The sequence below is a fragment of the Colletotrichum fioriniae genome (genome assembly GCF_027942845.1).
Source record: "Colletotrichum fioriniae strain IMI 355084 chromosome Unknown scaffold_2, whole genome shotgun sequence".
Lineage (NCBI taxonomy): Eukaryota > Fungi > Ascomycota > Sordariomycetes > Glomerellales > Glomerellaceae > Colletotrichum > Colletotrichum fioriniae.
Genome location: NW_027076838.1, coordinates 237,957 through 257,998, shown reverse-complemented (window position 1 = coordinate 257,998; position 20,042 = coordinate 237,957). Strand labels below are relative to the sequence as shown.

At 53.4% G+C, this 20,042-nt stretch overlaps 6 protein-coding genes across 6 annotated transcripts; 3 read left to right on the top strand and 3 right to left on the bottom strand.

Moving 5' to 3' along the window:
• Positions 1-37: 37 nt before the first annotated feature.
• ATG10 (E2-like conjugating enzyme atg10) lies at positions 38-779 on the bottom strand (the record flags this gene model as incomplete). Its single annotated transcript, XM_065756381.1, has 3 exons — positions 38-211; positions 297-515; positions 570-779. 3 exons carry the CDS (start codon positions 777-779, stop codon positions 38-40), a joined length of 603 nt encoding a protein of 200 aa, XP_065614750.1.
• A 1,040-nt stretch (positions 780-1,819) lies between these two features.
• On the top strand, positions 1,820-3,303 carry KGD2 (2-oxoglutarate dehydrogenase complex E2 component; the record flags this gene model as incomplete). The annotated part of the gene is made up of 4 exons (XM_053195148.1): positions 1,820-2,059; positions 2,140-2,487; positions 2,559-2,951; positions 3,007-3,303. The coding sequence occupies 4 exons, from the start codon at positions 1,820-1,822 to the stop codon at positions 3,301-3,303; spliced, it is 1,278 nt and encodes a 425-aa protein (XP_053047419.1).
• Positions 3,304-4,149: 846 nt separating this feature from the next.
• MNS1_1 (mannosyl-oligosaccharide alpha-1,2-mannosidase) lies at positions 4,150-6,414 on the top strand (the record flags this gene model as incomplete). Its single annotated transcript, XM_053195149.2, has 3 exons — positions 4,150-4,741; positions 4,819-6,158; positions 6,214-6,414. 3 exons carry the CDS (start codon positions 4,150-4,152, stop codon positions 6,412-6,414), a joined length of 2,133 nt encoding a protein of 710 aa, XP_053047420.2.
• Positions 6,415-8,142: 1,728 nt separating this feature from the next.
• Positions 8,143-10,099, top strand: HIP1 (histidine permease; the record flags this gene model as incomplete). Its single annotated transcript, XM_065756380.1, has 3 exons — positions 8,143-8,708; positions 8,771-8,980; positions 9,037-10,099. 3 exons carry the CDS (start codon positions 8,143-8,145, stop codon positions 10,097-10,099), a joined length of 1,839 nt encoding a protein of 612 aa, XP_065614749.1.
• A 1,108-nt stretch (positions 10,100-11,207) lies between these two features.
• Positions 11,208-13,003, bottom strand: N0V96_001939 (uncharacterized protein; the record flags this gene model as incomplete). Its single annotated transcript, XM_053195151.1, has 2 exons — positions 11,208-12,635; positions 12,701-13,003. 2 exons carry the CDS (start codon positions 13,001-13,003, stop codon positions 11,208-11,210), a joined length of 1,731 nt encoding a protein of 576 aa, XP_053047422.1.
• A 1,691-nt stretch (positions 13,004-14,694) lies between these two features.
• N0V96_001938 (uncharacterized protein) lies at positions 14,695-15,701 on the bottom strand (the record flags this gene model as incomplete). Its single annotated transcript, XM_053195152.1, has 3 exons — positions 14,695-15,124; positions 15,180-15,615; positions 15,674-15,701. The coding sequence occupies 3 exons, from the start codon at positions 15,699-15,701 to the stop codon at positions 14,695-14,697; spliced, it is 894 nt and encodes a 297-aa protein (XP_053047423.1).
• Between the last annotated feature and the right edge of the window lie 4,341 nt (positions 15,702-20,042).

Genomic DNA, 20,042 nt, shown 5'->3' with positions numbered 1-20,042 from the left:
GCGAGAGAGGGTAGGAGGGTCCCGGCGGCGGCGAGCTTCAGCCGGTTGAATCCAGGGCCATCTCTTTGGGCACCCAGAGCCCGACGCATCCGCCAACCAGGCCGAGCCACAGCATCATGTACTGCTCCTTGGAACAGTTGAACCCCGACATGGCGTCCCCGAGTAGGCATGGATGTATGAAGAATGACGGTAATCCCGTGAGGGGGTGGTGCTGCGACCTCGATTGTTAGTACAGACCTACAGACGGTCTCTTTCAGAAGATTTAATTGACTGGTCCGCAGCTGATGCCCACTTACGTCTCCGGAGATTCCTCCAATTCCGCTAGACCTTCGGAGAGCATCCTTGAATTGATCGGGCACCAGTCTTCGAAAGACAGTGTCCAGGTTGAATGCAGGCTCGTCGGCTGGTAGTCCGTGTAATGTGAACCACAAGCAAGGCATCCGATATGTGGGATGCCAGTGCACTTCGTAGACGACGTGACCGGAATCAGGAACGTGTGACTTAGAGAGCGCAGCCTGCCATGTGTGAGCATAAGCAGCGTGTTGTACACCAAACACCTGGGACATTACCTCGTCGGACTCTTCAGCATCAATCATGGCCTCATCACGAAGTCCCAGAGCATCCTTTTCCGAATGACTTTCGCCAAATGAAAAGTTGTCCAGAACGGATGAGAGATCGCCGCAGTCTAAAGTAGCCTCGAGTGGCCGAATGATTTGCAAATAGGTAGTGTATTCAACGCCCGAGGCGAATGATGTATCAAGTGCCGTGCATACCCTCATTTTCCAACGCCGTCGCATCGGACCCAAGGTAGCACGGCAATACTGGCTATCGAAATGATGGCATATTTCGGAAAACTCCTCAGGAGTCAGGAATGGGAAGTCCCTAAACGACATTTTTAACGTAGACAATGTGTCCTCTGGAGGTGAATTTGCGTTTCCCTTGTTCGTATGAAATAGGTCCTAATATCCCTGAGAACTCGACTGATGAGGCTGCAACGTCGACCGTAAGGGAATGACCAGTCGTGGCACCGGAGGTCAGAATCGACTCTTCGTTGGCTCACACGTATGGTGTGAACGTAGACCGAGTCGATTTCGGGGTTCTCGGTGCGGCAGACGTCTCTTTTCCCGGACCGTATCCCCCTTGAAGTTGAGATGCCCGGATGCAGGCCACCGAATGTACGGCGATTTGGGGTTGGTTGTGCCCTTGGGAGCCCCACCAGCCTCAAGGTACCTAAGGTACGGATACCCAATCTTTCAAGTCGGCTACTTCGTCCCGGTACGTATCTATCAGTGGTAGGTAACGTAAGGTAGCACTTCGCAACTTGAATGGGAGATTGTCCACGCCTGATCTCTCCTTTCGTAACTTGTCTGTATATCAAAGGCTCTAAGATCAAGCTCTTCCTTCCTACCTACTAGTGACAGTGAAAGAAAGCCGTCACGACGGTTCCAGTGCCAATCTAATGTGCTAGTGACATTGTCTCTTGGGAATTCCCGTCTGTCCCAGCGTCGGAAGGATCGGCATGTACTCCGTATATGTCCCGGCGAGAAAAAAATACAGGGCAGGCTCTAAGCCGGCCTGGGCTCAGTGCTATCCGAGGTAAGGGTACCTATCTGGTGGCAGAAGGCTACTCGCTGTGGGCGTACACACGGAGAGAACCGCTTCCACTACAGCCATGCTATTACTCTTGCCAACCTGTGGGTCTGCCGCAGACTTGTGACCAGCTTGCCAGCCTACCAGAGTGCACCCAAAAAACAGAAAACACAACCACGCTCATCTCTTCTCTCCTTTTCCCCACACACCTCATCGAACACCCGTCACGATGCTCTCGAGAAGACTTGTCGCGACTGCGCGCTCCGTGCCGCTGCGCCGGTACCAGCCGCGCTCGCTGCCGCTGCAGCTTCCCCAGATGATGCAGCACGTCCGCAGCTATGCCGACAAAATCGTCCAAGTGCCGCAGATGGCCGAGTCCATTTCCGAAGGTACTCTGAAGCAGTGGTCGAAGCAGATCGGCGACTTTGTAGAGCAGGATGAGGAGATTGCCACCATCGAGACTGACAAGGTAACTTTGTTCGCCTGGTATCTCCGGGGGGGAAATTCACGTTCCTGTTACTGACTGCAGTTCTTTCTTTTGTTGCACAGATCGATGTTGCTGTTAACGCTCCCGAGGCCGGTACGATCAAGGAATTCTTGGTCAACGAGGAGGACACCGTCACTGTCGGCCAGGATATTGTCAAGATGGAGCTTGGAGGCGAGAAGTCCAGCTCAAGCGAATCCAAGCCAGCCCCAGAGAAGAAGTCGGAGCCCGAATCCAAGCCAGAGTCCAAGTCAGAATCGAAGCCGGAACCCAAGAAGGAGGCGCCCAAGGATGATGCGCCCGCCAGCAAGCCAGCTGCTCCGGCAAAGGAGACGTCAAAACCTGCCCCCGCTCCCGAGAAGGAGTCGGCAACCAGCGCTGCTCCGGCGTTCGGCAGCCGTGAAGAGCGTCGCGTAGGCCTACCCTCAGATCTCCAGGCGCAGTCTTTCCCATGGGCATTAGAGCTGACCAGACGTTTTCACAGGTGAAAATGAACCGCATGCGCCTCCGAATCGCCGAAAGACTCAAGCAGTCGCAGAACACAGCGGCCTCGCTTACCACCTTCAACGAGGTTGACATGTCCTCCCTTATTGAGTTCCGCAAGCTCTACCGCGATGACGTCCTCAAGAAGACTGGTGTCAAGCTTGGGTTCATGAGCGCCTTCTCTCGCGCTTGTGTCCTGGCCATGCGCGATATCCCGGCCGTCAACGCCTCCATCGAGGGCCCCAACGGCGGCGACACGATTGTGTACCGCGACTACGTCGACATCAGCGTTGCGGTTGCTACTGAGAAGGGTCTCGTCACCCCTGTCGTGCGCAACACTGAGTCGCTGGACATGCTCGGCATCGAGAAGGCCATTGCCGACATGGGCAAGAAGGTATGATGACCCTACTACGTCATCAAGGTTCAACGCTAACATGGAGACATCACAGGCCCGCGACAACAAGCTGACGATCGAGGATATGGCTGGCGGTACCTTCACCATCAGCAACGGCGGTGTCTTTGGCTCTCTGATGGGCACTCCCATTATCAACCTTCCCCAGACTGCCGTTCTCGGACTCCACGCAGTCAAGGATCGCGCAGTGGCCATCAACGGCAAGATCGAGATCCGCCCCATGATGTACTTGGCGCTTACCTACGATCACCGCCTTCTCGACGGAAGAGAAGCCGTTCAGTTCTTGGTCAAGGTCAAGGAGTACATTGAGGACCCCAGACGTATGCTTCTGTAAGGGAAGCAGCGCTTTTTTGCGTTGAAACACAGCATACACATGATTGAGCATTGCGACGATTGGGAAGAGCCATTGTACTACTACATACTAAACTAAGACGGAATGCGACACTAGGATTTCTGGGAGTGTTCATTTTGCCAATGAGTGATTTGTACACATAATGCTCGAGGCCATCAGGCTGAAGCGGGTGGGAGTAATGGTCACAATGGAGCTACCTCACGAATACAGAAAGCGGTACGCAGTAGTTTGAAAGCATTGCGTAGACCAAAAAAAGACTCGCGATCACAGACAATTGCGGGTATACGAGATTGGTGGTCCTGGGACCATAAGAAACTAGGTACCAAACAATAAAGATTCAAACCTATCGATCCATCATGACGAAAGTGCATGTTATGCTGGGCACAAATGCCGCCTTTCCGCAGGTTCCTGTCCCATCCACCAGTGAGCGGGCGCTATGAGAAAATATAGTGGGCTAGCGGGTAAAGTGGTCGGTACCTTACCTTTTAGACCCGACGGGACACCTTTGCGCGTCCGAGAGGTGTCACTCACTGGCCCGCTCCAGCTGGGTCAGAAAGTCCACATCATCGAGATTCCTTAGGTAGTCTCAGTCGCTGGGTGCTCTTGTCTCTCTTATTTTATTTTTTTCTACATCACACCCCGTCACGGTATAACTGTCATTCCTCAAAGCTGTTGGGGGTTGAACCAGAGCAACAGTCTTTGCAAATCTCTTTCACAGTCTTTTCCCTCCAAGGTTGTGACCCCCGAGGTTTGCGACCTGTTCGTCCCGTCCCACGTCGTTTGCTCGAAACCGCCGGATCCACACTGCGACAATGCTGAGGGTGTAATATGAATGTTCGCGACCCTTTCAATCTACACCAAAACTCCGCCCTTAGCGTTTTCAAAATCACAGCCGCCCGAGCTGCCCATAACATCAAAGAAAAAGCAGTCGAGGCCGGTGCCACTGCGCTGAACGACATGTCTTTCAATGTCCCAAAGAACGTTCCCTCCTTCAGCAACCCCCAGCGACAACTCGAAGACAGATATTGGGGCGCCTCTGCCAACAGCAGCCGATCCTACCGTGGAGGCAACTCTGGTATCTTCCATGGTGTGCAGGGGCGGGTAGAAGACCTTCTTGGAACCAAGGGCCAGCTTCCCATGTACAAGGATAAGCCCTATGCCCACCACGCAAGCCGGAGGTTTCGGCCTCTCTGGCGGCGGAAGCGGTCCATCCTCGTCACCCTCATCTGCTTCGTGACAGGCCTTTGGTTCTTTGGCTTCTTCTCGGAGGGTTCCAAGGCCCGCGAATCGGCAACAACATGGACTGGTTGGCTTGGTGCGACAGAGCCCACGGGCAAGAAGGAGGACTGGCTCAAGAGACGGGAGAGGGTAGTTGAGGCCTTTGAGCTCAGCTGGGATGCCTATGAGCGCTATGCTTGGGGTAATATTTTGATCTTGCTGGTAACATGGTGTTCGTTATTATGGAGTTCAGAAGCTAATGACCGAGTTTGTTCATAGGATATGACGAGTACCACCCCATTGCGAAGACTGGACGACAGATGGCGCCCAAGGGACTTGGTTGGATCATCATCGATTCGCTCGACACCATGATGTTGATGAACTTGACATCACGCCTGAGCCATGCGAGGCAATGGCTTGCCAACGACTTGACGTGGGATCAGGACCAAGACGTCAACACGTTTGAGACAACCATCAGAATGATGGGTGGCCTTCTCTCTGCGCATTACCTGTCGACCGAGTTCCCCGAGCTGGCCGCGATCAAAGACGACGACCCAGGCGCGCCTGGTGAGGACCTATACCTGGAAAAGGCAAAGGATCTGGCCGACCGTCTGATGAGCGCTTTTGACTCGCCGTCGGGAGTTCCCTACGCCAGTGTCAACCTGGCCACCTACAAGGGCATCGTATCCCACGCTGACGGCGGCGCCTCCTCGACGGCAGAGACGACGACACTACAGCTCGAATTCAAGTACCTGGCCAAGCTGACCGGCGAAAAGGACTTCTGGGACAAGGTCGAGCGGGTCATGAAGGTGGTGGACGATAACGGTGCTCAGGATGGACTTGTCCCCATCTATCTCTACGCCACGACGGGAGAGTTCAGGGGAGACAATATTCGCCTGGGCTCCCGCGGAGACTCGTACTATGAGTACCTGATCAAGCAGTATCTGCAGACGAACAAGCAGGAGCCCGTCTACCTGGAGATGTGGGACGAAGCCCTAGCAGGAGTCCGCAAGCACTTGATTACGTACAGCAAACCCTCCGGGTTTACTGTGCTCGGAGAGCGCCCATCTGGCCTGAACCACGAACTGTCTCCAAAGATGGACCACCTTGTCTGCTTCATGCCCGGTACCATTGCTTTGGGAGCGACGGGAGGTATTCCCGAGGCAGAGGCCAGGAAATTGCCCACATGGAACAAGAAGAAGGACGAGGACATGAAGCTGGCCCGCGAGCTCATGCAGACGTGTTGGGGCATGTACAAGTGGATGGCCACAGGCCTTGCCGCCGAGATCACCTACTTCAACATCGATAACCCACCCGCGTCTCCCTCGGCTTCGCACCACCCACCCAAGGACTTTGATCCGGATCCGCATGCCAAGTGGCGACAGGACTTTGAGGTACACTCTCAGGATGTCCACAATCTTCAACGACCAGAGACCATCGAGAGTGTCTTTTACATGTGGAGAATCACTGGCGACATCAAGTACCGTGAATGGGGCTGGGAGATGTTCAAGTCGTTTGTCAACTACACCTCGGTCGAGGATGGTGGAGGCTTCACGAGTTTGAGCAACGCCAACACGATCCCCCCGGTTACGCGCGACAACCTGGAAAGTTTCTGGATGGTAAGCGAGACTTTGCTTGACTGCATAGCCATAGTAACTAACACGGTATGACTAGGCCGAGACACTCAAGTACTTCTACCTCCTATTCTCACCGGATGACTTATTGCCCATGGACAAGGTCGTCTTCAACACGGAAGCGCACCCGCTCCCTCGCTTCGATATGGGCAAGCTCTTCAGCACAGGCTGGCAGCGCAAGCCAAGAGACGCCAACGGAAAGCTGATTGTAGAGGAAAAGGAGCAAAAGGAACAAGCATGATATCATTGACGTAGGCTCACCTGTGATGAAAGTCAGGGAGAGCATGTTTATATAATGTAGCATGCCTTTGTCGTTGAAGGCATCGTATTCAAACGGCACAGTCTGGCGTTGTATGGGAAGATGATTTAGCTGCTGTAAAAACACTGCTTAAGCATGGGCCAACGTATCTCTTCATGGTCTTGTTACCAATGCATTTTGAAGTCCTATATGCGTTGTCGGGCAATGCGGTTGCAGCTACTGATGGCAACAACCACTGAATATAGATATAGAACTCCACAACTCAATGCTCACTTACAAGAACTGGACTTGACGCCGCCGCACATGAGATACCGAGATAAGGGACAATGTACTTTGCATTCTAAGGTAGGTACTCCGTAAGTATTGAAGGTATGTGCCTCGATGCATGTGGGGCGTGGGATGATAGCCTGCCTCAATCTGTGCGCCTGTCAAACGTTACGTCTGAGGCAAAGCTGCAAACAGAGTTGCGAACAGACTGCAGGCAGGGCATGACTGACACCTGCATATTGAACAAAGTCAATTGGGAATTTTGCTTTGGCGCTCAGCAGGTGTGTCATCGTTATTCTTGAGTGTTGAAGAGAAAAATCGACGATCATGGGCGAATATTGACATGAGCAAATACAAAGCATAACCCACGATGCGGGCAGAGAAACGGTCGACACGGAAGGTTCAAGGGTCGCTCCCTTGCGGAGCCATCCAGCTTCCTAGTTGGACGATCTATGGTTCCCAGTCGTGCTGCCTCCATTTAGTCTCCATCAGAGCATCGCACCCCAGACAAGCACATGCCCGTACCGATCGCAACAGCGGGCATTGGGTAAGCGAGAGAGATGGAGTAAAGGCATGGACGGGCAAAAGGGAGAGATAGCGGAAGTGGGTTCATCTCTGTTTAGGGCGACTTTGGGGGGGGGGCAAAGTTTGGGGGGCACACTGACAATTTGCAATGGAAGTGCAACTGCCCACCTATTGCCAAGGGACAACTGAAGGATTCGAGCCTGGCCCAGCCATGACCACCTCTCCCCTCATTCGTTGGCGCCAGTGTCGCACCCCCAAGCCGAGCCAGTTCGTCCTGTCGCCGACGTTCTGAAGGACCGAAAGAGGCGTCTTGGAACTCTTGTCTGTCAGTCGGGGGGCTATCCTTGTCACCAGATTAGACCAGCAAGCCATCCCATCCTGTCACCTTTCAACGCCAATGCGGCAACTGCGCTGGTCGGCCCAGCATGATAAGCCTCACCACACACGCCCAGTCACCCAACCCCTTTAGGTGGCGGTAGTCCGTCGCTTTTCGTCGCAACGACTAGTACATGGAAACATCGTGCTTCTCCTGGTGTGCGGCATAGATTTCAAGACCGGCCAATTTCCTCAATCCACGAACTCTCCACGCTCTCCGCGGACGATTACGCCAATACTTCGAGACGATCTGCAGGCGTCTTATCGGCAGCAGACCCTGCTTTCTACGAATTTAGATACCCTCGGCAACAGGCATGCGATTCTCGACGGAGGTGACCGATGCCTGAAGTGCGCCAAGTCTCATCGAACGAGCGACCCTACGTACAAACGCCATATCTCACGATCGACCGATATATACGATAGCAATTCGAACAGGGCCAGACTCAGAGCCAGATTCAATAGTACCCCCGCGGCGAGCGGTGTAGTCGACGACCCCCCACCAGTCTCGAAATCTACCATTTACATACCGACACGGAAACGGGGATGGCGCCGTACAACGAGGACGTGGAACTCAGTGCGATCAAGATCAAGGAAGACTCCCTCACCCTCGGGAGCAGCTACAGCATGCGGCGGGAACCCATCTACGACCCGAGCCCCGCGCCGGGCGTCCTGAGCCGCGTGCTCGAGAGCTTCAGGCGCGCGCCCACGCAGATGTCCAACGGCAGCATCCACAGGCCAAAGAGCAACTCGTCCCTGGACCTCGAGCCCGGCCACGAGAGGGTGCTGAATGGCGTGCACTACTACGATATCCGCCTCGCCAACCTACAAACCTCACACTCCCTCCTCTCGAGAAAGCTCAAAGGCCGGCATTTGCAGATGATTGCCATTGGCGGTTCCATCGGCACGGGACTGTTCGTGGCTTCTGGACAGGCGCTCGAGGTGGGCGGGCCGGCATCGTTACTGATTGCCTTCTCGCTCGTGGGCGCAATGTTATACTGCACTTGTCAGGCGTTGGGAGAGTTGGCTGTTGCTTTCCCCGTTGCGGGTTCGTTCTCGGCATACTCCACGCGATTTCTGGACCCATCGTGGGGTTTTGCTATGGGTTGGAAGTGAGTATACGCAGTACCCACGCGCGCCATGGAGAGAACAGACCGCTGACAAAATAACATAGCTATGCACTGCAATGGCTTATTGTACTACCTCTCGAAATCATTGCGGCTGCAATTACAATAACGTACTGGGATGAGGGCATAACCAAGGCTTACTTTGTCACCATCTTCCTTATCGGCATCGTCGCTATCAACCTCTTTGGTATTAAAGGGTATGGTGAGGCCGAATTCATATTCTCAATCATCAAGATCATCGCGGTGATTGGCTTCATGTAAGTCTCCGTCTCCTCTCCGTTGTTGTAGGAGTCTAGTTCTAATCCCGACGCAGCTTACTAGGGATCGTCCTCAACTGCGGCGGGACTCCAGACTCGGGCTATATTGGCGGTCGCTTCTGGCAAACACCGGGGGCATTCCACAATGGCTTCAAAGGCCTCTGTAGCGTCTTTGTCACCGCTGCCTTTGCTTTCGCCGGTACTGAGCTGGTCGGTCTGGCAGCGGCCGAAGCGGCGAACCCTCGCAAATCCCTCCCAACCGCCATCAAGCAGGTGTTTTGGCGCATCACCCTGTTTTACGTCGTGGCCCTTACTCTGATTGGGCTTCTTGTGCCCTACGATGAAGCCCGTCTCCTCGGTGCTTCCTCCTCCGCCGATGCGACCGCGTCCCCCTTTGTCATTGCCATCGAGAACGCCCAGATCGATATCCTGCCCTCCGTCATGAACGCCGTCATCCTCATCGCCGTCCTTTCCGTCGGCAACTCCGCCGTCTTTGGTTCCTCTCGAACCCTAGCCGCTCTGGCGGACCAGCACCAGGCCCCGCGTTTCCTCTCGTATGTCGACCGTAAAGGTCGCCCTCTGACGGCCATCGGCGTCGCATCTGCCGTCGGCCTCCTCGCCTACCTCGCCGACCTGAAACAGCAGGACCAGGTCCTCGACTGGCTCCTCGCCATCTCGGGCTTGTCGTCTATCTTCACCTGGGCTTCCATCTGCCTCTGCCACATCCGCTTCCGCCACGCCTGGGCCCGTAAAGGCCACGGCCTGCACGAGCTCGCCTTCCGATCCCAGGTCGGCGTCATCGGCTCGTGGTGCGGCCTCGTCATGAACGTCCTCGTCCTCATCGCCCAATTCTGGGTCGGTGCCTTCCCCGTCGGCTGGGAGACGTGGGACGCCGAGTCCGTCGCGAAGAACTTTTTCTTACGATATGCCGCTTTCCCCATCGTGGCCATCATGTACGTTGCGCACAAGTTTTACTTCCGGACCGTCTTTATCCGTATCGAGGACATGGACGTCACCACGGGTCGAAGAGACTTTAACCTCGGCATCCTGGTTGCCCAGGAGCAGGAAGAGAGGCGGTCATGGCCTAGGTGGAAGCGCGTGTACAAGTTTTTGTGTTGAGCACTCATGTGTGCTGGGGGGTACAGAAGCCGTGGGAGAACCTCTTTTTATTTTGATATTTTGGGGATATGGAAGCGAGGGATATAAACAGCGTGGCGTATGGATACTTTGTGGGAAGTGGATCTTGGAACACTTCTTTCGCGTTATTTTATGTTGATATCGTGGGTATCTTTGTATGCGGAGGTAGGTACTTGAGATATCTGCCATATTTGGATGAAACGAAAATGATCATCAGAATGGCCCTCTACTAGAATGGGGAAAACACAATAAACATTTTCTATCTGCATTGTATATTCCCACGGGCAGTGCCTTGATCATATCATCCACTGCATATCTACTTTCAGAAAATGAGAGGGAAAAAAGAACCAGAGGAATGAACAAGGAAATGGCTGAGGGGTTAATCTATGAGGTACTCCTGAGGCAGGCTGGTACGTGATTCCGGTCGACCACTTGAGGGAAGAGCCTCAGGAAGGAAGAAAGGGACGCAGAGTTGAGAGGGAAGGCACTGGTGGGGATCGGGCTAAGTAACATCGTCCAACGCCCATTCTGATACACAGTGGCAGGCAGCTTGTTGAATTGAGTTGCTCTTCACGAGGTCCAGATGACTCTAACCTCATAGTTACCGTGCTCGTTTTATCAGCATCGTGTCAAATCTTCAGTGGTATTCTCGCCATGAATCAGGTAGGTAGAAATGTGTTCGGTCTGTTGGATATCATGGGCTATGTCTGTACAACAGTACAAGCGGTAGAGGAACCTAATTTGAACTTTCTTCCTCGCCCTCCGCTCGCCCCTACTTCTCAAAACGTCTCCTCTAGCTTCCTCTCTCTCTCTCTCTCTCTCTCTCTTGGGTGATACAGCAATTTTACATCCAGGTATTCTTAGCCAGATATCCCACTTCCCCTGGTCCGAGAACCACTCCATCACGCGACAACATAATGCAAGGTTGAGTGGTAGGGAGAAGGGATAGCATGTTGGCAACAATAAAACGCTCACGTGAATCGTGGGCAACGTGCACAATACATTTAATCGTAACAACAACAGACAAGACACCGGGTCATTGGCGCTGGCTTCGTCTGTTGATGAATGCCAGGGTGTCCGTCTATTGCACTTAGAAGTCCCAGAAGCTCTTCTGGGCTGAGGTCAAGCCTGAGCCACCCTTGGGAGGAACAGCCTTGGGAATATCCTCAAGGTCGTCATCTCCATAGAGCCAGTTGCGGTTGGTGCCCTTCTTGCCACCCATGCCGTCTCCGGCGATGTGAATGCCCTTCGAGTCGCCCTCCTTCTCTTCTTTGACTTTCTTCGAGCCCATGCCGTCTCCAGCGATGTGGATACCGCCCTTGCCCTTGGAGGGCACTTGAGGCTTGTTCTCCTTCTGAGAGGCGGGAGACTCGTCATATGAATCCCAGTGGGAGTCCATATTGCTCACTACCTTCTTGCGGGAGTCGCTGACTGCGGGTCGCCCCTGCTGGCCGGACTGGCTCGGCGAATCATCCGTCATGGCGAAATGGGGGTCAAAGTCCTTGTGACGGTGGTTGAGGTTGGTGATGTTACCCAATGCGCGGTCAGAGTCGGTTCCAGGAAGGGGCTTGCCGTCTTCGCTGTACAGGTTGTTCTCATACAGGTGGAGGCCGGTGTTGTGCGCAGTGCCCTTGGGTCGGCCTGCGGGACGCGGTGTCTTTTGTGGGCCATCATCTTCAAAATCAAAGTGCGCCTCGGCGTCCCGGCGTCCCTTGACCTGTTGCTGTCGGGCGACAGGGGTCTCCTTAATTGCCGAGTTGTTCACATCGGTATCCCAATGGCGGACGTCTTGAGTGCGCAATGTCTTCCCAGGCTTAATCTTTTGCGGCGTGGTGAAATCGTCGAAAGACCAACTGCTATCGTGCTTGCTAGCCTTAGGACGACCCTCGGCGGGCTTGGGAGTATCTTGCGGGTCTGAGCCATCGGCGAAGTCAAAGTGCTGGAACTTCTTGGGGTTGGGCCTGTAGAACTTTTCGGGAGACTTCTGCTCGGGGCTGTCAGGCACATCTGCGTGCTCGTCGGCGTCGAACAAGCGACTGGGCTGGAAGTTCTTTCCGGCTCCAGCCTTGGGAGCGCCAAACTTGCTTGGAGACTGATCGCGCTCGCGTCCGGCGCTGGGGGAGCTAGGTTCCTCGTACTGGGGGCCGAGAATATCGTTGAAGGACCGTTGCTGAGGTCGGGTACCCGCATAAGGTGACACGACAGCTCGGGGTGCCTCTTCCTCCTGCTCCTCTCTGGGCGCAAACAGAGAAAGAGAAGCATGGGGGTCTCGGAGCACGTTGGTTGAGCTGCCTCGCGATCGGTGGGTCAACTCGTTGAAGTCGGGAGCCGGGGCATCGACCTTGCCGTTGGCCTTCAAGCCCTTAGTGATCAATTTGATTTGCTCGGTGCTGTCCCGGATGGGCCAGTTGCGGCCCGACTTTCCAATGATGTCGCATTGTTTGAGGAGGGCGCCCTGGTCCCAAGATTGGCGAATTTGGGCAATCCTGCCCTCGCTATCGAAGTTCACAACGTGCATCTGTTGACAACGGAGCGGTTAGCCAAGTTTAAGCTCCGAAATAAAGGACGTGGGGTAGCACAAACAATCGGAAGGTAGACAGTCCGGTCAGACAGGAAGTTGTCGTCGAGACCAGGGAGGTATGCGCCGCCACTGGTGACAAACTCCAGGGTAGTGTCAACCTCTGCAGCAATGGCATCGCGGCCCTCAACGATGTCGAGGATCTCCTCCTTCTTCTTCTTCACCTGGTTGCGCAGGGTGTTGAGATGCTTAATGATATCGGTAGGACCATTGTAAGTGGTGGTGGTGGTAATGTAGTAGAGCGTCGCGTTGGGCGCGAGCAGCGACGAGTTGGGAGCAGTCAAGAACTGCTTGTACGTGGCGGCCATGGTAGCCTTTGGGTATTCGAAAGTGCGGAATGCGACGGGAATGCGATGCGAAAATGACGATTTGTTTACTTAGTGCTGGTGGAGTGGGCTCGTTGGAGCTGTTGTTTGTGCACGGCTCGAGACGTTTAAGCAGTTCCAAGAAGAAAGCTCAGCAGGGCCAGAGAGACAATGACATGGAGAGGATTGGCGAAGCTCTTGTTGCAGAAGAGAGAAAAAGAAGGAAAACAACAGATGGAGAATGTGTGGGTGGCTCAGCCCAAAACAAGCAGACCAGATGAGTTGTTCTGGAAGGGGGAGAGGGAAAATGAAGGGATGGGCCTGCGACAGGGAAGCAGGAGGGAAGGGGAAAGCGCGACACGTCTTTTTTGGAGGAGGGGCCGTTTCTGGTCACATCTGGAGACAAAGTTCGCAGTACTTCATTTAGCTCAGCCTTTCCTGGGAATGAGGGTGTAACGACATGACAAGAGAAGGTAGAGATTACTCCTGGTCTTGGGGGCCGAGCACCCCCAGACTCAGCCTTGGCGTGCCATTGGCCGTTCGCCTGTCCAGGAAAGAGATCCTAGACAAAGGGGACCTTACTTGCTGGCGTAGCAGAGTACAAGATTATTTGCCCTGCCCAACTCATGGTGGTTGTGTCTTTCCTTAGCAGCGGCCCGCCCCATTCAGTACCACGACGCAGTAATAGAGTTTCCCAGAGATCTTTGTTTGCATTGCGTCCCGCTGCCTATTTTGCAGTAGGATACCGCAACATGACTCTGGCCCGCCAGCGGGAACGACGTCAAGGCTACAGCAGTTCGCTAGAGATTCAGAACCCCAACAAACTTCGACGTGTCATGTAACAGAACAGAAACCAAGTTACGGTCTGCGGCTCAAAAACGATACGTGTGCTGATGCACAGGGTAATCCAATGATCTGCATGCGCGTGTGAACGGCCTGTCTTGCGACCTATGGTAAATAAGTAAACATGGCACAGAAACGTCATTGGGCCAGCACTAGGTATCCGTACCCCAACCGCACATGCGCAGCTATCGCCTACGGTCGGCTACGTCGGTCTACGTTTCCCCGCCAAAGTAGCTTTTCCTAAACATCAACATCGTGTTGACAATGAAAGCAAGATAAAGGGGGTTGACGGTTCACATGGTCTAGACAGGATTTGGTGTGCCTTTGTCCAATGAGGGCAGACTTGTCAAGCCAGCGCAAATACGTCCCAATATCGACTGACATGCACCAGAACCACACTAGAAATGCAGGTCATGCACGCAGCACGACGCGCTTCTCATCTGCCCCTCGCCCCTCCTGTTGGTGGGTGATTTGCGACCTGTGGTTGGTCTCGTTTCATCCCAGTCCCCTGTTTCATCCACGCTATTCAATCTCTTGTGGGTAGCGTTCCCGCCTGGGACTTTGCCGTCGGCCGAATCGGCCTTTAAGCAGATGAATGTAGTGTAGTCGCCGTGAAATACGACTGTAAACACATGGTCAATGGCCGCAGCAACTTGAGCGTCTTTGATTTTTTCTTGGAATTAGAACAGGATATGGAGATTGTCACGGTCTCCATCTAATTTCACACAGTTGTTACCATGGAACGGCTAACTTGTTTAATAGACCTTATATTCAGGTCACTTTGTCTAAGCACCCACGAGCTGTACCAGGCGTACGGTCTCTATGTAGCACAGAATGTCTCGCTTCCCTCCTTAGCCGTTGACGATAACACCGCCGTTGCAGTGGATCGTTTGTCCCGTGATGCTTGCGCTGTCGGTGGAAGCAAGGAAAACCACACACGTCGCGATCTCTGAAGGTTGCGACGGACGTCCAATGGGACTCGTGAACTCCTTCTGAGCCTTTTCGTTCATGGTCGCGGGGATCAGCGGAGTCCAGACCGGACCGGGTGCAATCGCGTTGACGCGAATGCCTTTGTCGCAGTACTGATTGCTCAATCCGCGAGTGAAGGAGATGATGGCGCCCTTGGTGGAGGTGTAGTCCAAGAGATCAGGACGGCCAATGTAAGCGTTGATACTGGCGTTGTTGATGATGGTTGCGCCCTTCTTCATATGAGGTAAGGCGTATTTAGAAAGGTAGAAAATGGGGTGGATATTGGTGTTGAAAGTGTGGATCCACTGATCCCTGCGTTGTCTGTTAGTACCCAGGAAAAAGCAGCGAGCCGGCTTGCACAACTCACTCCTTCAAGTCCTTGATATTCTCAACCATCATCTGGTATGCGGCATTGTTGAAAAGGATGTCGATACCGCCGAGCTTCTCCAACGCAGTGTCGACAATCTTTTGGCAGTTGGCGGCATCAGTAATATCAGTCGCAACGAGGTGACATTTGCGACCATAGGACTCGACACGCTTCTTGGTTTCCTGAGCATCCTCCTCCTCATCAGGCAGATACGCGATGAGCGAATCGGCACCCTCCATGGCAAAGAGAATTGCTGTGGCGCGACCGATACCAGAGTCACCGCCAGTGATGACAGCTTTCAGGCCTTCGAGCTTCCCTGCAGCTTGATACAACTTGGAGCCGCCATCTGCAGTCGGGACTCTGTCGAAAAGAGGGGTGACGGGCAGCTTTCCCTCCTTGCCGGGGAAGCTCTGGTCCGTGACCGGCACCTTGTAACCTGGTAGCTAATTGTGAGCTTTCTCTCCGTTGTGCAGTATCATGGCAAAATGAAATACCTTCCTCGAACTGTGATTTGTCTGTCATTGTAGTTATGGGCAATTACGGAGTCTGCGAGTGCTAAGAGGTGTCGATGGATGAGCAATGTTTAAGATGTTAGAAAGGATGGGGTTTCAAGAGGAAAGAGTTATAACGACCGAAGCAGAGACAGAAAGGAAGCTACTATCCATTGTGTCGTCAAGATAAGTATAGCACCTAGAAGGAGGTAGGTGCATACCTAAGGTAGGTAGGTAGAACGGTTACCCACATACCTCATCAACGACGTCATGGTGACTGCAATTGCAGAAACATTGTACGGCCTAGGCTCAGGCGCTATTTCTTCCCTCTCATTAATGCGCAAACAATTGGTTGAATTTCCGAGAGCAGGAGCTTTGCGGCTCTGGATTTTCTGATCGCACTCAACAATTCGATTCATTGCATGGGAGCCCGGAGACAACCGTCCGCCTGCACATTCGGTTGAGCTCTGCTGAGGTAACTCGAGGGCGGGACAATTCGTCCGGTATGGTCTCCATCTGTCTCGATTGAACACTGTGCATCGAATGCCAAGGCTTCAGGCAGTCGCCACGGTGCTTCTAGCATACTAGATCATGATATCAGCTTTAGCTATGACGTTGTCATCTCATGATGAGAGATGTTCGGCGATCGTACCGGAGGGAGGGCCTATGCGTCCCGGACCCTCGAGACCCCACCTCACTACTGTTCCGTCTGATTCAGATACCCCGCATCCGGGTCCGATACGGAGTGAGCCGAGGGCAGAATGCCGGCCGGCGGAAGGACCAGTGCACCGACATGACCACGCTCTCCCGGCCGTGTGGATCAACACTACAGCTCCCAATTGTTGACTTTGCCGGTGTTTCCCCTCCCTCTTCGGAATATAGGGGCCCAACCCCCGCTCATGCGAACCACGTCATAATCTGACCACTCGCCATTCGCTTTCTTTTTCCTAACGGGCCAACCTCGGAACACAGGGGTTTCAATTTTGAATACGTATTTGACATGCGGCACAGAAAGACAAGCAAACACGCTACGCCTGAGCTCAGAGATATTTGATGTTTGCTGTCATGGGACCCGGTCAACCAGTCATCGGATCACCTGTGTTTTGGACTGGACTTCGAATGCTGACGGGCGCTTTTAAATTTGAGACGCTATCCTCATTGCCACCTGCAAGTCAACCGTTGTTGAATATCCATCCCACTGGTTAATCAAACTGATCGTCAGGTGGCTATGGATCAACAACTGACAGCTGTCTTCAGCGAGTAAGACAGTGAAGCTTTGAACCCGTCGACTGCTTCAAGTGGCGCATGTAGCAGGCAAGCCTCTCCCGAGAGAATGGCGTTCGACGACCCAAGCTCGCAGGGAGGAGAAGGGAGCCTAGTCGCCAAAAGCGCCAGTTCTCTCACATTCACGGACCCTACTGTTGTCATTGTTGGAGACAACGGGCCACAAAAACCGTTGTTGAAAAGTGATATATCATTTAGCCTAAGGATTTGATGCTCGTCGACATAGCGCAACGGCATTCTCGATCCTGCCTACACATCGATCAGTTCTCGCACAGTCGCCCTCAACAAAAGGAATGAGCAGGAAGCTAGGAAGACAGAATTTCGACGATGATCTGGTCGGCGAGCAGAAATTCGGTCCAGCCTACTTTCGACTCTTGAGGTGGTCCACGTAAGCGCCAGTGAAGCAGATTGCAGGATCGAGCGCATTGTTCACTATTTGAGCTGTCGGTCGGGGGCGATCTGATCGAACTCGACTCTGCCCCGTGGGCCTAATACGATGTGCTACTGACCCCAATTATATCTCACCAAGTTACATTTGCCTGGTTACCTAGGGATACTTCGGCCGGCTGGTAAATGCACCTCGCCCTGTCAGTGCAATTTGATTGACACTGACAAGCAAACAAGTCCCGCGTTAAATGCCACCGCGGCATCTGCCTGGCATTGCCAACTTCAAACTTGAGGAGTTGCTGGGACCTGAGTGAACAAGGTTCATTGCAACGTGCCTGGCGTAAAGTAACGCCTGGTAATTATCCCACTCTGGAGCTTCCTCGATTGGCGAATCCAACAAACACCCCTGGCTCCGGCAGGCTCCCCCGGCCTGTGCAACCCTGGTGTTTGCTTCGGTCTCGTTGGACCTCCTCCATCTCCATCCAACATCAACTTTCTTTTCTGCTTTCATCCTCGACTTTCCTCCTCTAGACCGTCTGACCGCCACGGCATTTGCTTGGAGGCATTTTCAAATACATCCACGGCCACAATCCGATACTATCTGCCCGCCCCTCTCTTCCAGCATTTGGCAGGTCAGTCAACCAGTCAGCCTGCACCGGATCTGCCTGGCCAAGCTTCCCCGTTGGACTCCTCGCGGTTCCGCACGACCTGGCCCACACACGTACTGGCAATTTTCGCATTCGTCGGCCGATGACAATGACTCGCCAGCCTCTTTGGTTAAACGAACGTTGGTCCCGCCGCGGGAAGGGCTGAACTAACGAGTGGTTCTTCGTACGGCCGATACACTGAGACAGTATTGTCCTCCGTTGCTGCCCATCCACCGATCCAATCTAACTTCACTCGGGTATCCATGTCGTCCACTCTGGCTTACTCTGCCTTCGTTCGGATCGTACGATGGACAAACTTGCCGACCGCTAGGCGGCCCTCGAGACGGAGAAAACTCTTCCAGATTATTGCAGTTTCCAGTAAGGGTACCATCAGCGTAGCCCATGTACGGATAATGATGGTCCTTCGGCTTCGGCCGAATCGCAACCACCCGTTTCCCAAAGGCAAAATGCTCAGGGCAAGACATGCACCGAGGGACCACGTTGCGAAGCAGGCCTTGACGAATCATTCAGATGCACAATACAATGCGTGGTTATCGGGATCTTGTCTGCTTACCAGCACGCTAAATACTTGGTCATAAACGATAACTGAGAGAGCCAATATCGAGTCTCGACTCTTGTGGTCTCCAACTTATTGCTCCGACTAATGATTTCTTTTTTTAGGAGATAAAATAGTCAATGCGGACTGACGCTTTTCTCTGTCGATCAAGAGCTACGGCCTCTCGCCACCATTCACCTAACAGGATCATAGCAATACACTCTCGCCGGTTGCACATTTTGCACTTTTGAAGCTCTAAGATATGACGCTGTCCCCCCGGTCCGCGGCTTATGGGCCTGGTCACGATCCGGGGCCTTGGAATCCATCTCCGCTTTCATATCAGGCGTTCGACTGGGAGGCATGTACTTCGTACGGATACCGCGAGATCAACAATTTAACAGTCATACAGGGAATCTCATCCTGATCACAGACTGGTTGGGTATGTGAGGTAACACTTACTGGTTTGATGTGGTTCTCAAGGAAATCAATAGCCTCTGGCGTGACAAAGCTGATCAAACCTCTACTACAACCTCATTCCTGTCACATACTCGCTACGGCGTATCATACCTGTCAGATCATTGGGCAACAGAGCCATGCTTTTTGGATCCTCGGCATCGTTGATCCGGAGGAGAGGAACCCTTCTCGTCTGAAATGGCCCAGTCAGAAACCGACCCTAGTGTAGGACTGGCATCATCCCACTCGACCCCGTATTACCTACTTTGTGGGGTTTTCTTTTCTCCAAGTGTGGATTCGCTTTCTCCTAAAGCATCTGTCTTGCAGATGAACAAGAACCACTCGGAGTCGCGGAACTACCGGAGAGAAAATTGTCGTGCGCCTGTCGACTGGCAATTTCTCTGTGCGTATATGCAGGCCTGGTGGGCGACCCTGAACTTGTCAATCCCAGTCAAAACCTGGACGTGGGCGTGGCTGTCCTGAACCCTGCTTCCTCGCGGCAGCTGCAAGTTGCGTCCTGTCTCTCCATCACGGCGCATAATGTACTGCCTAGCTAGCAAGTGACCCGATTGAAAGTGTTGCTTTTCCATCTTCTCCGTGGCGCATTGGCTATTGTTTTTATCGAAATGGCGGTATTCGCCACGGATTATTGGCACGGAGAACTTGGCCTCACGAGGAAGATTTCAGAAGCGAGATTTCGTTGTAAAAGAAGGTTTTCTGGAACATGCAATCTTTAGATGGAGGAGAACACGATTTGGGACTGGGGGTGTTTTAATTTAAAGTAGTTGAGAGAGATACACTCTCGAGACCTAGTCTCCTCGTGGGGAACCGGTACATGTAGGGGCGTTTTCTTTTTCCTCTCTAACCTCCCTCCCCCCAGTGAGCGTTCTTTTTTGACATATGGGATGGCGCAAGTTGGGCCAAACACACCGGGCTGAGAGTGGGAGTGCTTATAAGTTCTCACCATCCGCGTTTCCGCAGCACTGGGAGCCCCGATGTCTCTGGTGTTTTGCCTGAACCACATTTCGCCATCTCGACTTGCAAT